Below are 20,126 nucleotides of genomic sequence, written 5' to 3'. Positions count from 1 at the left end.
GCTCAGAGGAAGGGTTTGATTGGGAGACTATTTGGTTAATGGGTGCAGCAGGTTTCCTGTTTGGGATCTGGGAGTGTTTGGAGCATGTGACCGAACATGAGTGTGTGCTGCTGGGATGTTGCTCTGAAGGGTCTCAACTGTCTGAAGGCTGTGCAACAAAACATCTGGAAGAACCCATCATGACGTTTCTGGTATAGATTTAAGACGACAGTAGTGAACAAATCCCAATCATAGGAAGGTTAAAAGTGGCGGCAGACTTGGTGTTCTTTTGTCCACTGTTTGAGGCATGTTTTAAAGGTTGCATATATTTGTGTGTCTCTTATTGTGAAAGGGAGAATATTCCAATATTTACTTCCTTTGACTGGCAAAGCAGATTGTGTGGGACCTCACAGTCTCCTCAGGCTGCGGCCCGGCTGGTGCCGATCCCACCGGCAGACTTTATAAAGTCCTTCAAAGGAGGAGGAGCCAGTCCGTGTAAGACTTAATATATAAAATATGCCTTTTTAAAATGAACATAATCATGGAATGCAATGCAATGGTAAAATGACTTTTTGTAAAAGACGTGTATGGCCTTTTCCAAAAGAGATTTCCAGTACAGTAGGTTATACAGTAGGAACATTGGAGCAGCTTTAATATCTGTGAAAATCAACCTTTAAAAAAAATAGTTTCTGCTTTCAGCTCTCCCACTAAATGCATTTTCACGGTGAACATCTTTAAGACAGCTCTCATTCGAAGATGTGCAGTGAGTAATGAGCTGACCTTTTCTGTACCTGAGTTTAATTCTGATTTCACCGGTGTTCTGCTCCGTCATCCTACTGGGACATCACGCGTCTGACCTGATGACGGTTTGCTGAAATGAGTCGACTTGTTTGGTTTCCAGGCAAATCTGAGCAATGAGGCGAACTGTGCGGTCATTAAGATGAAGTGGGTCTGTGGTCTGTGCGAGCAGTTATTTATAAAGATGTTTCTGATTATTCAGAGTCTCACAGCTGCCAAGCATTGAATGATGTAATGTGGCAGGAAACAATGTGTTAAAAGGTTGTCTGAATGTGCAGAGCTGGGTTCTTGATGATGACTATATACTTTATTTCAGACCCACAGGTCCATACATACAAAAAGATGATTACGAGGAGGAAGTATGAAATTGGTTCCTGACTCGAGGGAGTGTGTGCAAAAGGGGAAGCTGTGCAGGTTCAGAGTGGTGCTGCATACCCAGACTTGTGCGATGGATCTAAATGGCGTGTCCTCTGCAGCCCAGGCACCACTGGGGAGGTCAGGGATTGAATTACAGCTCTTATCGATTATTGTTCCCACCACTGCCCTTCAGAGAGAGCAGGACAGGAAATGCATCCTCCAGCCTGTGGGGCTCCTGAGAGGAGCATCTCCCCGACTCTGTCTTCAGTCACTGCTCCCCACTTTGTGAATGGAGCCGCCATAACTCGTCTTTGTTGTGCGTTTCGTTTGAGGTTATTTCATCAGTGAGTTCTTCTCTTTCCTGGAAGTCAATTATGATGATGTTTATTTCAAGTCCTCAACTTACGTCAGCGCTGGCAGACAGTAGCTCTGAGTGCTAATGTTCCCAGAGATGATGCTGTCTGTTAGTCCTCTGCATTCCTTGCACAATAAAAACCTGTTTGCAGAAAACAAAGCCGACACCGATCTTTGGATTGGATGGATTTAAACTGGTTTGTTGATTAGACGACAACTCCAATTCTGTTTGATATTAACGTGTAAACATTCAACTTTTTCCTTCCTCGGACTGTCTTCAGAGTTTGAGCTGAAAGCTTCAGCTTGATATGTGAAGATGTCAATTATAAATAATAATAATAATAATAAATAAGGAGGTCTTGCAAAGGATGGAGACAATATCGGGAGTCTGAGCAGTCATCCTGAACTGTTATTTTTAAATCTCTCATACGTGCACCTCGAGCTCAGAACTCACCGGCATCCAATGGAAAAGCAAAAGTTAGCTGATTGAAAACCTTACTAGGAAAAAAACCTAAAACGTCCTTCAATTTAAATGTAATTATTAAACAAGTTGTTGATGTAATCTGTGGCTTTGGTGTCAGTGATGAGGCGTAACGTGGAAGAACTAGAAATACTTTTTAATTGCACTATTCAATTCCACACAGATGATAGAGCGACATCAAGTCTTTAATGAGCCTCTTTGCAAGATGTAAGCCTGATTTTAAAATGAAACCTGCCTCTTTTAATGGATGACATCGTTGTATTGAAATGTTTTCTGACGACATCGTTAAAAGAAAAAGGTGTAATGACAAACAGTGGCGCAGCACTCTGAATGAATCCCTGCTCTTCTGTCACAGTTTCAGCCTGCATCAGGCCTCCACAAAGCATCTGCTTGTGTTGTGTTTGTTTGCAGTGAGCTCTGCCTCGTTTTGCATAACTTGTGTAGCCGAGGACATGTGACAGAGAGAGAGAGAGACCGAGGGCGAGAGAGAGAAATGAACACCAAACTAAAAGAAGACAAAGCGCATTTGTCTTCTGCAGCCTTCCACAGCTCTGTTCCCCTCCTGAATATTTTGTTAACAAACTTAATCCTGCGCCTGACTACAAATTACTTGAAGTCATGTGGATCTCCTTTTTTTAAGTCTCTGCAAGAGCTGACATCAACACAGGCTTAAAGTGTGTGTGTGTGTGTGTGTGTGTGTGTGCACACCGCATTGGGTGTGAAGGGTTAGCTTAACAGATAGATTAGCTGTGATTTTCGCAAACATCTGAGGTTAAACGTCAGAAAATCAGGTGGGAAAATGTCTGAACAGTCATTTTGATCTTTGAGTTCGGCTACATTACTGTTTGGTTTGTTTTGAAGATGGACATGTGGCACGAATAACTTAAAAAAAGACAATAATTCAGTGGCTATAGAAGAGGTCCGACTAGAAGTAAAAGAAGTTGTTTCATTTCTCCTCCCTCCCTTCTGTTCTCCTTCCATCCATCCTTTCCTTTCCCTCCCTGCTGCAGTCCGGGATGACGCATCAGTATTGCTGTGGAGCTTTACAGGAAGTGTTGTTTCGATAGGGCCAGAGGAGAGGCAGCACAGTAGCAACCCTGACATGCGTATGCATTGCTGAACCGCAGCCAGGGAACACTCGCAGCATTTTGATGACATCACCCACACTGTGCTCCCGCCTCCCTCCCTCCCTCCCTGCTCTCTCTCTCTCTCTCTCTCTCTCTCTCTCTCTCTCTCTCTCTCTCTCTCTCTCTCTCTCTCTCTCTCTCTCTCGCTCTCGCTCTCGCTCTCGCTCTCTCAGAGAGAAAAGAGCAGGCATCAATAAAAGAGCAAGTGCTGGCTCGGAAGAGGAGGGGCTGCCTGTGAGCGAATAGAGAGAGAGAGAGAGAGCTTTGGGGGGAGGCGGGGGGGGGGGGGGGGAGGCTGACGGTGCTTGTGGGCTAGGACTGGCACACACAAACACACAGGAAGAGGAGAGGGAATATCGCTGTGCATTGTTGAGACTTCTGTTGCGTACTGTTCTGTTGCCGTTTCTTTCCAACAAGGAGAAAAAGTTCTGCATAGTTTTACCCGTAGTCTGTCTTGGATTTCTTTCCACGCTTACAACAGGGATGAGGGACTCTGTGGATTGGCAAGTGGGCAGAAGGCGCCAGGGTGGAATACTTCTCTAACTAGCCAGGCTATGCTCTCTTTCCTCTTCTCGCAGCGCAGTTTCACTCGTCACTGACCGAGCAGGCAGAGGGGGGAATCACACTTGGTGGAGCGAACGCTTCTTTGGACTCTTTTTTCCTCAGCTGCTTCCTCGTACCGTCACTCAGGATGATGCCTTTCACTAGCACCTGTGGAGGGTAGTATTCAAGGAGCAAATGTGAGACGTACATTTTGCGAGAAGGGGTCGGCTTGTTTGGGGGGGGGTTTGTGGAATGAAAGTTGAAGGAGCTGCATAAAAAAAAAAAAAGTGTCCCGTCTGGTGAAGCCTAACTTTTTAAAGAGCCACCATGCTGAGCCTGCAGGATTCGGTCTTCTTTGAGATCAGCATCAAATCTCTGCTCAAGTCCTGGAGTAGCAGCTGTGAGTATCTTGCCATGCTTGCGTGCACGCTACATGTTTACATACCACACTTGGCGCAACAGACTTATCTGCCCCACACAGCAGCCAGCAGACCCGCTGCAGCATTGTCCATGCGTGCATGACATCCATTCCATGCGTACAGATTTCCTATCTCCTCTCTGTGTAAGGAAGAGAGTTATTAATGGAGTTGTCAGGATGAAGGATTATGTTTAGTCGGGATGCTTTGATGTGCATGCAGGTTTTGCAGCAATTAACCTGCTCCCTCGGCCGAGTGTTACCTCGTCCTCATCATTGTCCCTCTGCTCGTCCCGCACACACACTTTAAAAGAAATTACTCTGTGTGTTACTTTGAAGTGGCTAACTCCTCCCTGCTCTCCCTCACTCTTTCTGTGTTTTTTTAAAATCTTTTTCTTTTACCTTGATATCAAACAATCTGTTGTTTTCTTTGTCCTCCACAGAGACACTCAACGATGCTCATCCCTCTTTTCTCTCTCCTCCTACTTTAATACCTCTCCTCTGCGCTCCCTCCAGGGCAGCTAATGTTCCCTTTCTATTGATCTGTCTTCTGGTTTCCTCCTATTATTAGCTTCCCATACAGTCTATATTACATCAAGAATAAAAAATGTGCCGCCCTCCCACTCTCATGGAAATGTAGTGATGGACAAAGGAGGATAATGGAGTTTAGTAGGGCTGGGACGATATGCTTATACTCAGCTTCTCGGGCGCTGTCTCCATTTGTCTTGCGATTCTTAAAGGATTTGATTCGATAGTATTATTCCTATAATGTTACTTTTTTTTCTTCTTCTTTTGATTCCAAAGCCTTGTCATACATTCGTAGAGTAAAATCTCATAAGTAATATATCCAAAAACAATTCACATCATATGTCAGTCTGTCTTTGCTTGTTCTCATTTAGAAGAAAAAATAGACGATGAAAGAAAGTTTGAGAAAAAGTTTTTTTGGACAACTCAGAGCGTAGCCCCCAAAACCAAGATGTTAGCTTACTGTTGAGAGAATCAGAGATGCTAGCATGATAATAAGCTCAATTCTTTCCAAACAGCTGATTGAATAGCTGCTGATTCATCCCCATAATTTACCTGTAATCATACTGCAGTGTTTGAAAAGGGTTTGCATGTTTGGTGGCTGTTCTTTATTGGTGCCTCGTGCTTTTGAAGTCATTAATACATTAAACCAGGTTGTCAACAAAAGCCTTACATTGTACAGTGAACAGAAGTTAGAATACGATCCCTGAACATCAGCTTCACAAACATGGATAAAAGTTCCTCGTGGCCACCTTCAACTGAGTCGACTGACTAATAAAAAGCTCTGTCAGCGCCAGGCTCCTCCCACAGGCTGTTGAGTGTTATTACACGATATGCCAGATGAACCTGCAACAGCTTTATCTCTATTTTCTACATCAGCATTGTGCTGAACAGAGCTGCTTCTGAGAGATGTCTGTTCACTGTGCTTGTTTCCATCGGGGTGGTAGAGCATGGCTACAGTCCCTCATACTGATGGGTGCATATCATTTCACCATTCATTCTTTGAGTTTGGACCTGATATGGAAATCGAGGTTTTGTCTAAATATTTGCATCATGGATACAACAAGTCACTTCAGTGTTTATTTTCTAGATCTAATCTTCTTGGCTGTTCGTTTCTGTCAGATACATGAAATGTGAAAGTTACCGATTTTCGAGAAATATGACGCCATCATTACATGGAAAAGAGAATCTCACTTTAAAGAGCAATCGCCTCCTCCTCCCGAGAGTAGGAGGCGGACACACGAGCTTCAGTGTAGGTCAGGGGCCAGTCACTTATATCTGAACCAGTCTGCAGCACCAGTCTGCCCTGATGACCGGTCTCAACCGAGGGGCTTCAGAAAGTGGCCGTGTGGAGGGGGTCTTAAAAACACCCTTCCTAGTCGTGGTCAGAGAAGCCAGCTCTTCAACATGGCATGTTTCCTTCATGTCTGATAGCGTACGGTCATTTTCTGATTTCACTCAGTACATATTACACATATTGCTCCTTTAAAATAGTGTTGATTGGATGAGTGCAGCGTTTAACATAGGCATGTATCTTTGCCATTAGTACAGGACAGAACAGGGATCATGTTTCTGCTCTACAACAGAAGTCAACGTATAGAAATAGAAGAGTAATATAAAAGATCAGAGAGCAGACGCTGAAAAACCCCCACCATTTTTTTAAACTATCAAAGGAGACACTGTTCATACAAATAGAAACTTCTGCTACACATGAGGTATTTGAACCCTTGTATGATATTTATTCTGATAAAGAATTTCACATCTTTTAATCTGAAAAATATTTCTTTTTTATGAGGTTTTTGGATCATTAAGTCATAAAATAAAGTATTATTCGTCAACCTTAAAGAGCTGCTTGTTTAGTACAAAGTGTGACCATCAACGATCTGGCCTTTTTTATTAAGAAACTGAGCAGTGATTGAATTATAATGTTTCTTTGAATGAAGAATTAATGGACTTTCTTTTTCACATTGACCTTATTCTTCGTTATAAAACCTTCATGATCAGGGATTTTGTGGCCTAAATTTCTAAAAGCAATGAACACAAAAGCACAATTTTTAAAAACACCAAATTATCAATGATTTCTCTCACTGACGGCTACAAAGATGCATAACTGTATGTGACCCATCGATCTCTACCACTGGCACTGTTAACCCAAGATTCTCTCTAAAACCTCATTAACATTAAATCAGCGTCCTGCAGCAGAATGTCAATCTTTGTCTCAGCCTCTGTGTCAGAAACATTTGAAAGCTTCAAACTATTGGCTTCCTCTGCACTCATGTTCACTGCCTCATGAGACGTGGACGTCTCCTCAGGTAGAAGCACGTCTGTGTCTCATCAGGTCTAAAGCAGAGAAATAGCTTAGTGTTCGTACTCGCCCTCTTCAGAGTGTGAAACTGCGACAGCCCTGCAATAACACTCTCCTCTCATCATGGCTCTGTTTGTTCATATTGATTCTGCAACGGTGCATTATCGGTGTCTCTGTATTCTTATTGGTTTACGGTTCATAGAGACACACACACACACACACACACACACCGATGTTCTCGCCCGCTGGTATGCCGATCCCGTCTCACCCTTGTAATGTCTCTTCCCCTCCATTACGCCTTCATGACGTTCGGTCTGAAGGAGAGACATCACGGGAGGGTCAATGTCACGCTTTGGACGGCTAGTATGAATCGGGTTACTGTCAGCTTTTGTTGGTCACGCTGCTGAGACACCCAGAAGGACACCTGTGGCTTGTCATTTCTCTTTTTTTCAAACTAATCAATGACGTTCAAACCACCTTTAAAAAACGGCAATACAGGCAAGACAGTACGTATACGAACACAATGATTACATCCTATGGTGAAAAAATAAGAGTAAACTTTATCGGATGATCGACAGAAGAAGAATGTTTATTTATAGAAAACTAGTCAGCAGGTTTTCATTGGGTCTCTCTAAAACCTTCTCCATCTCACATCCATGCAGCACCCTCACTTTCCCATCAACCCCCCCCCCCCCATTGTTTACCCATGTGTTGTTCTCATGTCTCAGGATCTTTATGATATACAACTGAGATTTTTTTATCTTAACTATTCCTTTGGAAGTGATGTTGTTGAAGAAATCCACTCGCAGTAACTTGTCAGGGAGCGAGCGTGTTGAGACACAATAGCAGAATTGGTACAGCCACACCACACAAACATTAGCAGTGATTCCTTTGTTTCTCTCTACGCACACACACACACACACACACACACACACACTCAGACTCAGTGCCCTGCATTCCAGCAGTGTGTGTGTGTGTGTGTGTGTGTGTGTTTGTGCTGTTGTTTCTGGTTGTCCTGACAGGGGAAGTGAGCAGGCGTTTGGGAGTTTTATTCTGACTGTGACAAGGTGGAGTCACTGCTCTGATAGTTGTGCAATCTGTTTCTTAAGCCTGACTGCAGGCTGTTGCAGAGCAGGACTCAAAACACTTTTTCATACTGCTTTAAACATTGATTTCTATAGAAACTGTAGTTACAGTGCTGACTGTCTTCGAGGTTCCAGTTGTCTAAATCACTTGGATACCAGTGTAATCTTGGACAACACACCAGGAAATTTGTATTTGGGCTGAAGACTTGGAGAGGAAGAATAACTAAACTGTCCTCCGAGGAAATCAGAAACCAATGAAAGTTGAGAACGTGCCATGTTTCTATTCAGACAGTTTTGATTGGATGGATAGAAGTCTACCTGACTTTAAATAAGGTCTGTTAGAGAAGCTTGGTGTGCAGGATAAATCTTTACCAGCCTTTGTTCTGGATGTTGGCTGCTGTAAAGTCTGCCAGACTTTTTTGTTTGTTTCAAGTTGTTACAAAGCTAGATGTCCAGGATGTGATTTACTGGATTTTTGGATCTATCTGTTCTGTAGTCATGAGAGAGTCAAGCGTAACTAAAGTTTGACGCAGCTCGTCTTGCAGTGCGCTAAATGCAGCTGATTAGCATTTGATCAGCAGCACTTTTTAAAGGTTCTCGGGTCTTTTATTTGATTGGAAAGCTTCAGAGACAGGAAATGTTGGGAGAGAAAGTAGTGGACTAAATAGTGACAGGATGGAGAGCCTGTGTACATGGACCTCTTGCTCTACCAACTGGAAGCTCTCTGCTGTGCTTTAATGGTTTGTTTTGGCTGTGTGGACACCTCACAGGAAAACTCTGCTCATGGTAAAAATAAATAAATAAATAAAATGATGAAAAACCTTCAAAATAAAACAGGAACAAAAATAAGTATGTGGCATCTCGGCTTAGTTTTTAATGTGAACTATTAAATCAGCTCTGTCAGTGGATAATTAAAATAGAGGCTAAAAACTATTGAGTGATGAAGACTGAAGGCTTACTTTGACTTGGTTAGTAGCATGTGTCTGTGTACAACACTGCCTCCTAAGCATCACTCCCAACATGTAAGTTGACACCATTAATCTTCATATTGAGTTGAAGCGGTCGGCCTGGTGGTTTACACTGTGAACGTCTGTTTGCTTGTGTCGCTCTGTTTTTCTTTTGACATGACAAACAAAACATTCTGATTTGAATGGAGAGGAAAACCTGACCTGAGGGCCACAAGTGGGTCACTGGAGTTTCTGTTTCAGGCGAGTTGAAGCAACCATACAGTTGTTGTATTCATACAGTGGGATCAGGTTGGCATGCACTCAATAAACTTGCATATGTCGGGTAAATGGAGAAAGCGAGGGGGCGGGGCGATGCGAGGAAAGGGATGCCTTGTTTTTGTCGTTTGATGGAAGATCACGGCGTTGGGATATTCATCTGTGAGAACAAGTCCACAATCCAGCTGGGCCCGGGGTGGGAGAAAAAGAAGGATGGGGGGGGGGGAGCACATGGCACTGATTGGCTATTAAGAGCTGGCTATGTGACATCATTGGGGGTGTTGGTGAAGCACAGTAAACAAAGAGGGAAATGCTTGAAAGGCTCTCTGTGCTGCTGGACAACATGAGCACAACACGGCTCACACCGGCTTCGCTGCCTGAGCCAACGGCCCACTTTTCAACACACTGACTGTTAGCGTGAGGATTATTGAATCAGAGAGCTCAGATCTGACTTCTTGTGATTTTATTTATGTATTTTGACGGGAGTTGGAGGGGCAGATGTCAACAGTATACTGTGGAAAGCATCTTCAGTATTGAATTTGAGCTCTACTAGTTTACACTTCATGAAAAAGTTGTGTGTTATTCATTTTCAGATGGTCGTTTGTCCTACAGTATGATAGATACTTTATTGATCCCGAGGATCATTGCAGCTCGTGGCCTCTCCCGTGGAGCTCTCGCGTTCATCCGATGCAGAGGCATTAACCAGGCTTTATGCACAACAGGATGAAAGACCGTGTTGTTGCTGATAGTGAATTTAACAACTCGAGACCTACCGATTTAAATGAGGACTTTTTAAGTCATGTACTCTGCAGTTCATTATGTTATAAACTGTAAGCAGATTTATAGAGGTCTTTTTCTCGTCGTGAATAAATAAGAGGAAAGTCTTTTCAGGCCAGTATGCTTCTTACAACGGCCCTGTAGTTTTAATAACACAATTTGGTCACCTTGTAAAAAGTGGCTTTACAGTTTGGCGCTCCAATCCTGAAGGCTTCAGTAAATGTGTTTAAAGGGGATATATTACGAACAGTCCACTTTCAGTGTTTTTGAATATTTATGTGGGTAACCTGAGTGTCTGTCAACCCACAAAATTTAAAATAAATCCATCCACTCGTTTGTTTTGTGGTCTGCATAAGTCCGACCACACAGAGAAAAATGCTCCATTTCAAATTGTCTCAGTTTGTGACATCACAAGTTGGATTCTGGTAAAAAAAAGAAATCCCCTCCCCTCCTGTGGTATCTCAACCTCCAGCCTGGAGTACAACTTTAGCACAGATCTGCCATTTTTATTCTCTCTACAGAGGAGTGATGTCTTAGGGGGCGGGGTCATTACATTTAAAGAGACACACGCACCAAAACGCAGCGTTCAGAGAGAGCTGGTTTCTACAGGCTCACAAACCTCCTCTGCTGCTTCATTCATTCAGTTCTATTTGGACCAAAGCTCAGATGTTTCTTTTAGACCACAGGGGGAATGTTTGAAAAGGTGAAAATGGGTACAATATGTCCCCTTTAAACATTATCTAAAGTCTGAGCACAACAAACCTCTCTTCATTAAAGTATTTCTTCATGCTAGCATATTTGTGTAATATTAAAAAAAGCTTCATATCCGGAGTATGAATGCTTCCCTTTAGCTGAAAAACGTATGTTCTTCCTGCACTTTTTTTCCTCCTCGATTGTGTTCATTGTATCAAGAATGCACAAGTGTTTCTGTGACAACCAGGAAGAAACAGAACGAGGCTTTTCCTGGGAGGGAATGAGGTAAAGGGTCAGTCACTATTGGCTGGACTTGGAACCATTGTGAACTGGACTGGAAGTTTGTGTCCTAGCTGGAGCATAAATCTCACGAGCACTATTGAATGTTATGAAGCCTTGTGAATTCGAACAGGCAGAAACTTGGCTCAGGAAGCCGGTTCCACCTGGACAACAATGTCATCATCATCATGATGATGGTGCAGTTTTCACACTTTACTTTTTCTGTTGAACTGCAACTCATACAGATTTGGACTTTGGTGACGTTTAGTTTGTGAGTTTGTGCTAGTGTAAAGGCTTTATATAGATAGATAGATAGATAGATAGATAGATACTTTATTCATCCCGAGGGAAATTCAAGTCTATTCAAACCAGGTGATTGCACTAAGATTGAATGTGAGGTATGATAAACTACATTTATAGTAGACCTTTTGCAGCTGCTTTACAAGTTGTATTTTATATGGGTTAAAAAGCAAACTCATGCTGCTGCAGCATGATGTCGATTATTGGCCTAAAAGGGATTATTTTTATTAAAGAATCAGTGAATTTTATTCCTGCAATACAAGTCTTTTTGGTCTTGTACAAATGATGTGAATGTAGTATTCACCCTGCCTGGCATTACAAGTAGAAAGATGTCAGGGCATTATGTAAGATGTGAACACAACGTCTTCTGACAAAGCTATTGGCTCTCTGTTGGCCGTCTCCCTAAAGTCCAAACCCTCCATACTTCAAGTTTGCTCAGACTATTTGAATAGGGTGACCAAATGAGCTGAGCCACATGTAAATGTGCAGAGAGCTCAGTCCTCTGGAAGTGACCTCAGATGATTCAGGAAGCAGCTTCACTCCAGCTGTAGGAGCTCTGCAGACTCTCCGGTGTTACCTTCATCACCGTGTGTAAGTTTGTACGTCACTTCATGATCAAACAAACCGTGTTTACTGACGATACAGCGATAACGAATGCAGGAAAATGTGATGTCTTTGACTCTGAATTAGTGTAATGTGATAGTAGCTGTACAGTAGAGTTACCAGAATGTTAAACTGCGATAAGATGCCAGTAAAAATCAACAACTCAGTATTTCTTTTACTCCAGGTTGGATTATTTCTGGTTTTAATTTCTGCAAGAGAACAGTGTTTTGGTACTGACATCTTTGCAGTGCATCTTTGTGATTGAGGCGGTGCTCGTTTGAAAATCAGTTGTTTTCTTTAAAGCTCTGTGTACTTTTATGTACTACAGGTCTTCACAGTAACCCTTCATCAAACACTTTTTGCAAAAGCGTTGAAGCATCGTGTTTTTGTTTGAAGAAGCTGAACCGGGTGATTTCTCCTTCTTCTCCTCTTCTTCATTTAAAACAGCAGTGTCTGCTCTTCTTGTCAGCACTTGCGTTTCTCTTTGGCTCCGTTCTGCTCAGTTCAGTCAATTTGCCTCTTAAGGAAATGTCTCTGCTCCTGTTTGGATAAGAACTGTAGCATGACACGGCATTCTTCACCAGAGTTGTTGTTCTCATGTTGACCCCTGCTGCTTATGCGTCCCACTTGTTTTGATTTCCTAACCTTGACCCTCCGCTCTCTCTCTCCACAGCTTCTGCCCCAGTCAGCAGCAGCGTGAGTAGACGCCGTGCCCCCTCCTCGGTGACTCCACTCCTGTGGGAGAAACATCACATCGCCGCCATGTCGAGCATCACCATCGACCCCGAGCTCAAGCCGGGGGAGTTTGTCATCAAGAGTCTATTTGCTGAGTTCGCTGTGCTGGCGGAGAAGAAGATCGAGATGGTGATGGCTGAACCGCTGGTGAGTCCACGGGGGGGAGGGAGGTGGTGTCAAGAAACACAGGAAATGAAATTCAATACACGACACGTGATGTGAAGCTCTCCGCTGAGATAACCTCCTTTCTTTTGCAACTAACTGCCGTGCCTTCAGCCGCTGGAACTGACAGGTTTTTGAAGGAAACAGGAAGTGTAGGGATGTTTGAAAGGCCGGGTTGACTGTCCTCCAGTCACTTTCTCTATTCAGCTTCATTACTCTCCTTTGCATAAGGAAAGGAGAGGCCTAATAGTACCAAGTTTTTTTTTTTTCAAATCACAGCAGGTACATGCAGTGAGCTGCTCAAAACAAACAAAAAAGAAAACAGCTAAATGTCTCACTGGTTGGTTAGTTTGCAGAGAGCTGTAGACACTGCCTTATCTTAACCAATCACTTTGAATTATACAGATCATTCAGATACAGAGACGTGTAGACGGCAAGATAAAATAATAACTATAAATTATTTTGGTAAAAAACCAAGTGAAACGTGAAATACAAGATACTGAGTAAAGAAATCTGCCATCCCAACCACGTGAGGGGAGAACTAAATAGTCTGCAGAGATGGAGCACACCCCCCCCCCAAAAAATATCATGAATATGTAATTTTGCTGGTTTTTCCTCCTTCTAATATCAGATATTTGAAAACTGTTGTGAAGCTAATTTTAGCTTCTATTTGGCCTATTTCTTTTGTAACTCGCATTGCAACTCGCGTTTCTCAGCCAGCCGTGTTTGAGATGATGCTGCTTTCAGAGTGTGAGGACTTGAGACAAACACAGCAGCTTCAGACATATGAAGACCCTTCACTTTAATTCCTGTTAGAGCAGGTCTTTAATGTTTCGGCTGTGACTGAGGTTCAACATGCACTTTACCATGAACTGCAGGAGTTCAGGGAGGCAGTGGCAGCTTTTCTAAAACCGAAAATGTCTTCAATTTTATTTCTGATCTACACAGGTGGCATTTACATGAATTACTTCTCTTCTCTCTCTTGTAGCTTTATCAACAAAAAAATCAGCTTGTGTACTTCACAATCATTGTCTTTGCAAGGTTGAATCATTCTCTCCATCTCCGTCCTCTCACAGGAGAAACCCCTGTCCCGGTCCCTCCAAAGAGGGGAAGATGCACAATTTGATCAGGTCAGTACTGGTGTATTTCTGCTCTCCTCTCCTCCCTCCTGTAAACGTGTGCAGTATTTGATTCTCTCCCCCCCCCCCCCCCCCCAGCTCCACCCACTCAGTGGCCTGTCCGTCCCTCATATTTAGCTGGTGCAGAACTCTTTACAATAGGGCCGCCTGCTGCAGAATGCTTTGTTCAGCACAACACAAAGCCAACGAGGATACGGCGGTGCTATAGATCCAGCTGTCCCTTTTGTGAGTGAGGGAGAGAAAATGGGTACAGAGAGCCCAAAAGTGAGAGTGTAGAATCGCTGTGTCATCCTCGGCACTAAATCAGCATTGGGTGCTGGAGTGAATCTGCCCCGTGCCATAAGGGCAGAGGGAGCAGTTGCATAACTCTCCTGCCTCGCATCCATCATCCACCTCTCTCATCCCGCTGCACTGGACCTTACACACACACACACACACACACACACACACACACACACACACACACACACACACACACACACACACACACACACACACACACACACTCACTCATATAAACACTTAAATAGCTTATGCATACTGACCACCTTATCTCATGTTTTATGTATCGTCTGAATCAGTTCACTCCGTTCATTAGATACTAAAGTGCTGATTTCTTTTCTGTATGTACTTGGTCATACTCTTATGGGCTCAATGTTCTTATGATTATTGATGCCTTTATGCTTTAGGAACAGCGTATTGTATCTCTGTTGTTGCGTGTGAACAGAGCAGAGCAGTATGTACTATCGAGGTGCTCTATAGCTATATGATGTCATCCAACACAGCACACCCGATATAATCAATAGCCACAGTATGACACCCTTTAGGTGAGGAAACCTATGTTCAATATTCAGCCTACAAGCCGCTCAGTTGTTTAACAAACTTCCATTCATAATCATTGCTCTTCAGATGTTTTTCTTATTTTACAAGCATGTTTTAAATGAGTGTGGGTCAGGTTAACTAATAACGAGTGCATCTATTGAGGCTCAAACAAATATTATCAATACCTGTTATGATACCATGGCAACAAAAGTAGAAGGCCTACCTCCTAAACTGCAGGCAAACAGTGTGCAGGAGTTAGCTTGAAATGTGTTGATGGATTAAATCCTCTTCAAAGCGGATGAACTATCATTCATTTAAATATTGGAGAATGTAACTTCATGAACAATCCACTTTCACAGTGTTTTTATTTATTTGTGAAACCTGACTGTCTATCAACCCACAAAATCTGAAATACATCCATCCAGTCCTTTTGTTTGTCGTCTGCTTAAGTCTGACCACACAGAGAAAAATGCTCTGCTTCGAATTTCCTGAGTTTGTGACATCACAAGTTGGACTCTGGTAAATAAGTCCCTCCCCTCCCCTGGTATCTCCACCCATGGACTCCACCTCCAGACTAGAGCAAAGCTTTTGAGCAGATCTGCCATTTTTTTGTCTCTACAGAGGAGTGAACTCAGGGGGGCGGGGTCATTACATTTAAAGAGACACACACCAAAACAGAGCGTTCAGAGAGAGCGCTGGTTTCTACAGGATCACAAACCTCCTCTGCTGCTTCATTCATGTTAAATCAAAGCTCAGAAACAGATGTTTCATTTAGAGCACAGACTGTTTGAAAAGGAGGAGAACATGTCGTCTTTAAAACACGTGGTATCCATCTTGTCTTGAACAGCCTTAATGTAATGGTTGTTTATGTTGTTGTTTTCCAGTTAATAAGCTCTATGAGCTCAATAGCAGAACACTGTTTGCCCTCATTACTGCGCACACTGTTCGACTGGTACCGGCGGCAGAGTGGCACTGAAGACGAGTCTTATGAGTACAGACCTCGCTCCAGCACCAAGTCCAAAGGGTGAGAGGATCCTCTTTGTTTCTCTCCTACTCTCCTATATTTATTTATTTATTTTTCACTATCATGCACAAATACTTTTTAGTAATTACTTTTCGGTTTTAAGATGTACTTCTCTCTCTCTCGTTTTGCAGGGATGAACAGCACCGGGATAAAGATTACCTTCTGGAACGGAGGGACTTAGCCATAGATTTCATTTTTTGTTTAGTTTCTGTGGAAGTTCTCAAACAGGTGAGTTATCTGTCTGACGCTGTGACTTACAGAAACGACCAGAAGCATTCGCCTGTTGAGATGAGTCAACAGTCATGTTGAACTCAGAGAAAAGGGAAGTGAATGAACATGTGTTAGTGTTGAGATATCTGTTGATGCTAAATAAGCTCCTTTTAAAGGCTATGTAGGTAATTTTGGAAAACTAGCATGATTTTAAAAGTCGCCTCCTCTCCGTTCTCCGTATTCAATTTGTACAATTGTTGAAGTTTTCTCCAAGCTTTTTTGCTATCAATTATTTCATGTTCATCCAGGGTATCTCTTACCTTTTTAAAAAGGAGGTTTCCTCTGAATTGTCTTTGTAGTGATTTGCAGACTAAAAAAAAGATTACAGTATTGTTTAATTTATTGTTTAATAGCTTTGTACAGTTTATCTGTTTATCTTCTGTGGTCGACGAATAGATTGCAGTGCTTTTCAGTGAAGTCTACCCCCACAGGGGAACACAGTAAATAAACACAGTGGCAACAGACCAACTCTCCACTGTGTCTAAAGTAGAGTGTCCAAAGCGAGGCAGCATTCAGAAGTAAAAGCCAAACCCTGGAGACCAGAGCTAAGTTGTCCTTGGCTCTGCTCCTGTCGGGAGGGCCCTGAATGGTAGCAGCAGAGAAAGAATGAAAACTATCAATGCTTCGAATAAAACTGATGGTTCCTTGTGTACGTCACAGATTCCTCTTCATCCAGTGCCAGATGTTTTAGTACATGAAGTTCTGAACCTGGCATTCAAGCACTTTAAACACAAAGAGGGGTGAGTAAACATCAACGCACACAAACGGTGAAACAGAAAATAACACACAAGTACTGAACACTTACAGTCCACTTTAGCGTTTCAGTAGGAAGTCAGTCATTTCCTTTTTTTCTTCTTTCATTTAAATAGACCGGCTCTACTGTCATGGCACGGTGTCATGACGATGCTACTACATTCAAAATTGAGCAAATAAACATTTGCACTATTTTTAGCAGATCAAAAGCAGGATCAGCTCTTCCCCCCCCTCTTCTTTCAGGACTACTTGTGCATACTCAAGTCAACATTTTACTAACAAAACATCACAAATGCGGTTTATCAGCCGCCAGCAGCTGCACTTTGAGAAAAGGCATGACCACAGATCAGGGAGAAATAATACAAAATGTATGATACAGGTCCTTCTGTGTGGTTGAAATGAGTGACGCGTCAACATTTGATGGTCTATCAGTAACGTCATAATGACAAACTTCTCATGCACTAAATATTCCTGTTTTGGTTGTAACTTGCTGCTACATGGCTGAAAAAGGACAAATTGTAGTTATCAAATAAAACATGTTGTGTAGACGTAATCAGAATAAAACTCCTTAAGGCTGGTTCACACGGCAGGATTTTAAAATTGTCGGCCTATTTCCCAAACTTTAGAGAGTTAGTTGGAATAATCGTGGAAAGCTAGTTTGCATGAACACAATGGCTGGCTCATCAGTTTTGTGAAATAGTTCAAGTTGAACATTTATTGAATCAGTGGAGGAGAGGGCTTCAACTGTTTGTTTGTCTTGTTTTTGTTGGGCTTAAAAAAAAAACACATTCTGTTCGGGTATTTCTCAATGGAAATGTTGTTAACATGGAAAAGCAATAAAGAAAATGTAAAAAGAATCGGATCATGCGTTGAGAGATGTGTTGCAACCCGAGGTCATGGTGTCATGGCTACTCTTCATCACATCTTCAGCTGTTGACTTTTCTGCACACTTGTCACCTCTTTGTCTTAACGTGGTGTTTCATGCTTCAGGTACTGTGGCCCCAACACTGGCAATGTGCACATCATTGCAGACCTGTACGCTGAGGTCATCGGAGTCCTTACACAGTCAAAGTAAGCACGCATAGCAGGAAAACAGCTCAATGATAACCTCTTCGAGTACGACGGGAGGTCTTACAATGTCTTTGTTGGCTTCTTAATCCGTGCTCAGGTTTCAGGCAGTAAGAAAGAAGTTCATCACCGAGCTGAAGGAGCTCCGGCAGAAGGAGCAGAGTCCCTACGTAGTCCAGAGCATCATCAGCCTCATCATGGGCATGAAGTTCTTCAGGGTGAAAATGTATCCTGTGGAGGATTTTGAGGCATCTTTTCAGTTCATGCAGGTAAATTATAACTTGTTTTTTTCCTGCATGTTTGCCTGAGTGTCTGTACAGTAAGTGTGTGTGTGTGGCGTGTGTGTGTGTGTGTGTGTTTTTGCTAAATTGCAGCAGACATCTTATTTCACTGCTGCGCCTTTGTTCAGGCTCAGCAGCTCTGTGTAGCAGTGGCTCATAAAGCTCGATGAGTAACGATCAAGGGCGGGGTGTGCCAAGAAGTGTGTGTGTGTGTGTGTGTGTGTGTGTGTGCGTGCGCGTGTGTGTGTGTGTGTGTGTGTGTGTGTGTGTGTGTGTTTGTTTCCAAGTTGTGAATGGAGCATTTTTACTTGCCTTGAAGAGTGCATAAAAACACACTCACTGTTCTCCTAACATTCCCCTGATTTCCTTAATGTGTTAATGGAACTTATCCTTGTTTATGTCCGTCCCTCTGTTTCAGCACATTTCATGGCTTCTGTCCACATGAACATCTTGTTAGAGTCTGACAAGACTCTGACAAGACTAGACACATTTATATTGTTGTATAAGACACATTTTAGTTGGTCCTTTTTATGAAAGTCAACATGTTTGAATGAGTGCCTCAGTAAAGCATATTTTAGTTTCACTCATTGATTTCTTCTTTTATCAGTCAAACAGCTGCTGTTGGTTCTGCATCATACTTTCTGTCTCAGATTAGTTTTCTTTGGATAACAGCAAACGTTTGGTTGATTCAAGCTGAGGTGTAGTTTTCGTACTCGTGCAGCGCTCACAACCAACTGCACGAGGAGAGGATCACCAGTCCGTATGAGAAGTTACAGTAAACCTGGATATGTTGTGTCAATACCAGAGAGGGACATTTAAAGTCATTTTAATATTCAGGGTTGTACTCACTAAAAGGACACACTGGTTCTAAACAGCAGGCTGCTGATGCTGCAGTGCAAAACTAGAGCCAAGTTTCTCCAACACTCCTCGGCTGCTGCTCTGAGCCTTTAAGAAAAACTATCAAATCTATACTAGATTTGCAGGTTTACATGGACAACTTTAAAACAAGATGTGTAATTCTGTATCTTGTTGTGGAATTTTTTCAATAATGATTTGAAGAGCTGTGCTTAAATATTTCAGTTTAAATAAAGAACGTTTTTAGACTCTATGAAATTGGCAATTATTGTGTTTGGTGTGTTATTAACTTGGACATGAAGTCAAAGACTCAAAACTGTCAGAGTTGTTTTATGTTGCCACAGAATTTATCTCTAAGTAGTAATTTGATATTTCTTGTTTTTTCAGTAAGGGGCAGGTAAAATAAGATTGATTCTTCTCCCGGCTCCTTTATGAACATGGCTGGATTTCTTTTTTTTTCTTCTGTGAATATTATGTGTGTTGACACGTTCAGAACAAATAAAGAAAATGTTTTTTTATATTTTGACATTTGATATAAACGTGAAAATATCACCATACTAGTAATTGCCAGTTATGTGAAGAGCCTGTCTGTAGGACAGCAGGCTTCTTGTAGTTCTGAACAGTCACATAACACTCCCTAATGATAAACTGTAAGATAATATGGCTCATCCTTTCATGCCTGTCAGCATCACTTTGATAATAAGGACCAAATAAGGAGATAAGGAATTATCATTTCAGCCTCCCATTACACAGTGTCTCTATGTCCTACTGTACCCCCTCCTGACAGTTTATATTGGTTGTATGTTATTCATGTATAAAGTGCCCTTGGTGTCCTTTCTCAGGAATGTGCCCAGTATTTCCTAGAAGTCAAGGATAAAGATATAAAGCATGCTCTAGCAGGCCTCTTTGTGGAGATTCTTATCCCTGTCGCTGCTGTGAGTAACAATTTAAAGAATTTCAACAATTTCCCCTCTTCATCAATCAATCTCTGTGTGAAACTTTCAATATAAGATCCGCTGATGCTGACGACATGTTTTCATCCTCAGGCCGTGAAGAACGAAGTCAATGTGCCGTGCCTGAAGAACTTTGTGGAGATGCTGTACCAGACAACATTTGACCTGAGTTCCAGAAAGAAGCACTCTTTGGTAAAAAAAAAAAAAAAGAGATGGTCCT

At 42.4% G+C, this 20,126-nt stretch overlaps 1 protein-coding gene and 2 long non-coding RNA genes across 13 annotated transcripts in view; 1 reads left to right on the top strand and 2 right to left on the bottom strand.

Annotated features, from left to right (window-relative positions):
* Positions 1-20,126, top strand: part of fryl (furry homolog, like) — a 77,322-nt gene that overhangs the window by 15,368 nt on the left and 41,828 nt on the right. For 5 of the 11 annotated variants that reach the window (XM_079350735.1, XM_079350733.1, XM_079350734.1 and 2 more), the window contains exons 1-10: positions 3,411-4,039; positions 12,518-12,726; positions 13,818-13,871; positions 15,587-15,726; positions 15,858-15,954; positions 16,657-16,736; positions 17,740-17,820; positions 17,918-18,086; positions 19,796-19,888; positions 20,000-20,098. In XM_079350735.1, coding sequence (XP_079206861.1) covers positions 3,967-4,039; positions 12,518-12,726; positions 13,818-13,871; positions 15,587-15,726; positions 15,858-15,954; positions 16,657-16,736; positions 17,740-17,820; positions 17,918-18,086; positions 19,796-19,888; positions 20,000-20,098 — 1,095 coding nt within the window. In that variant the 5' untranslated portion in view covers positions 3,411-3,966. Of the gene's footprint in view, positions 1-3,410; positions 4,040-12,517; positions 12,727-13,817; positions 13,872-15,586; positions 15,727-15,857; positions 15,955-16,656; positions 16,737-17,739; positions 17,821-17,917; positions 18,087-19,795; positions 19,889-19,999; positions 20,099-20,126 lie in introns of those variants that run through there. The other 6 variants (XM_079350730.1, XM_079350739.1, XM_079350731.1 and 3 more) reach the window with 2 other exon arrangements.
* On the bottom strand, positions 8,403-9,406 carry LOC306828396. Its single transcript, XR_013779740.1, has 2 exons — positions 8,901-9,406; positions 8,403-8,852 (listed from the first exon to the last, which is right to left on the bottom strand). It is a non-coding gene; the product is annotated as an uncharacterized lncRNA (long non-coding RNA).
* LOC306828394 lies at positions 16,747-17,713 on the bottom strand. The gene is made up of 3 exons (XR_013779738.1): positions 17,371-17,713; positions 17,165-17,313; positions 16,747-17,134 (listed from the first exon to the last, which is right to left on the bottom strand). It is a non-coding gene; the product is annotated as an uncharacterized lncRNA (long non-coding RNA).

Source organism: Symphodus melops, assembly GCF_947650265.1.
Source record: "Symphodus melops genome assembly, chromosome: 8".
NCBI classification, from domain to species: domain Eukaryota; kingdom Metazoa; phylum Chordata; class Actinopteri; order Labriformes; family Labridae; genus Symphodus; species Symphodus melops.
This window is presented reverse-complemented; position numbering and strand designations above follow the sequence as displayed.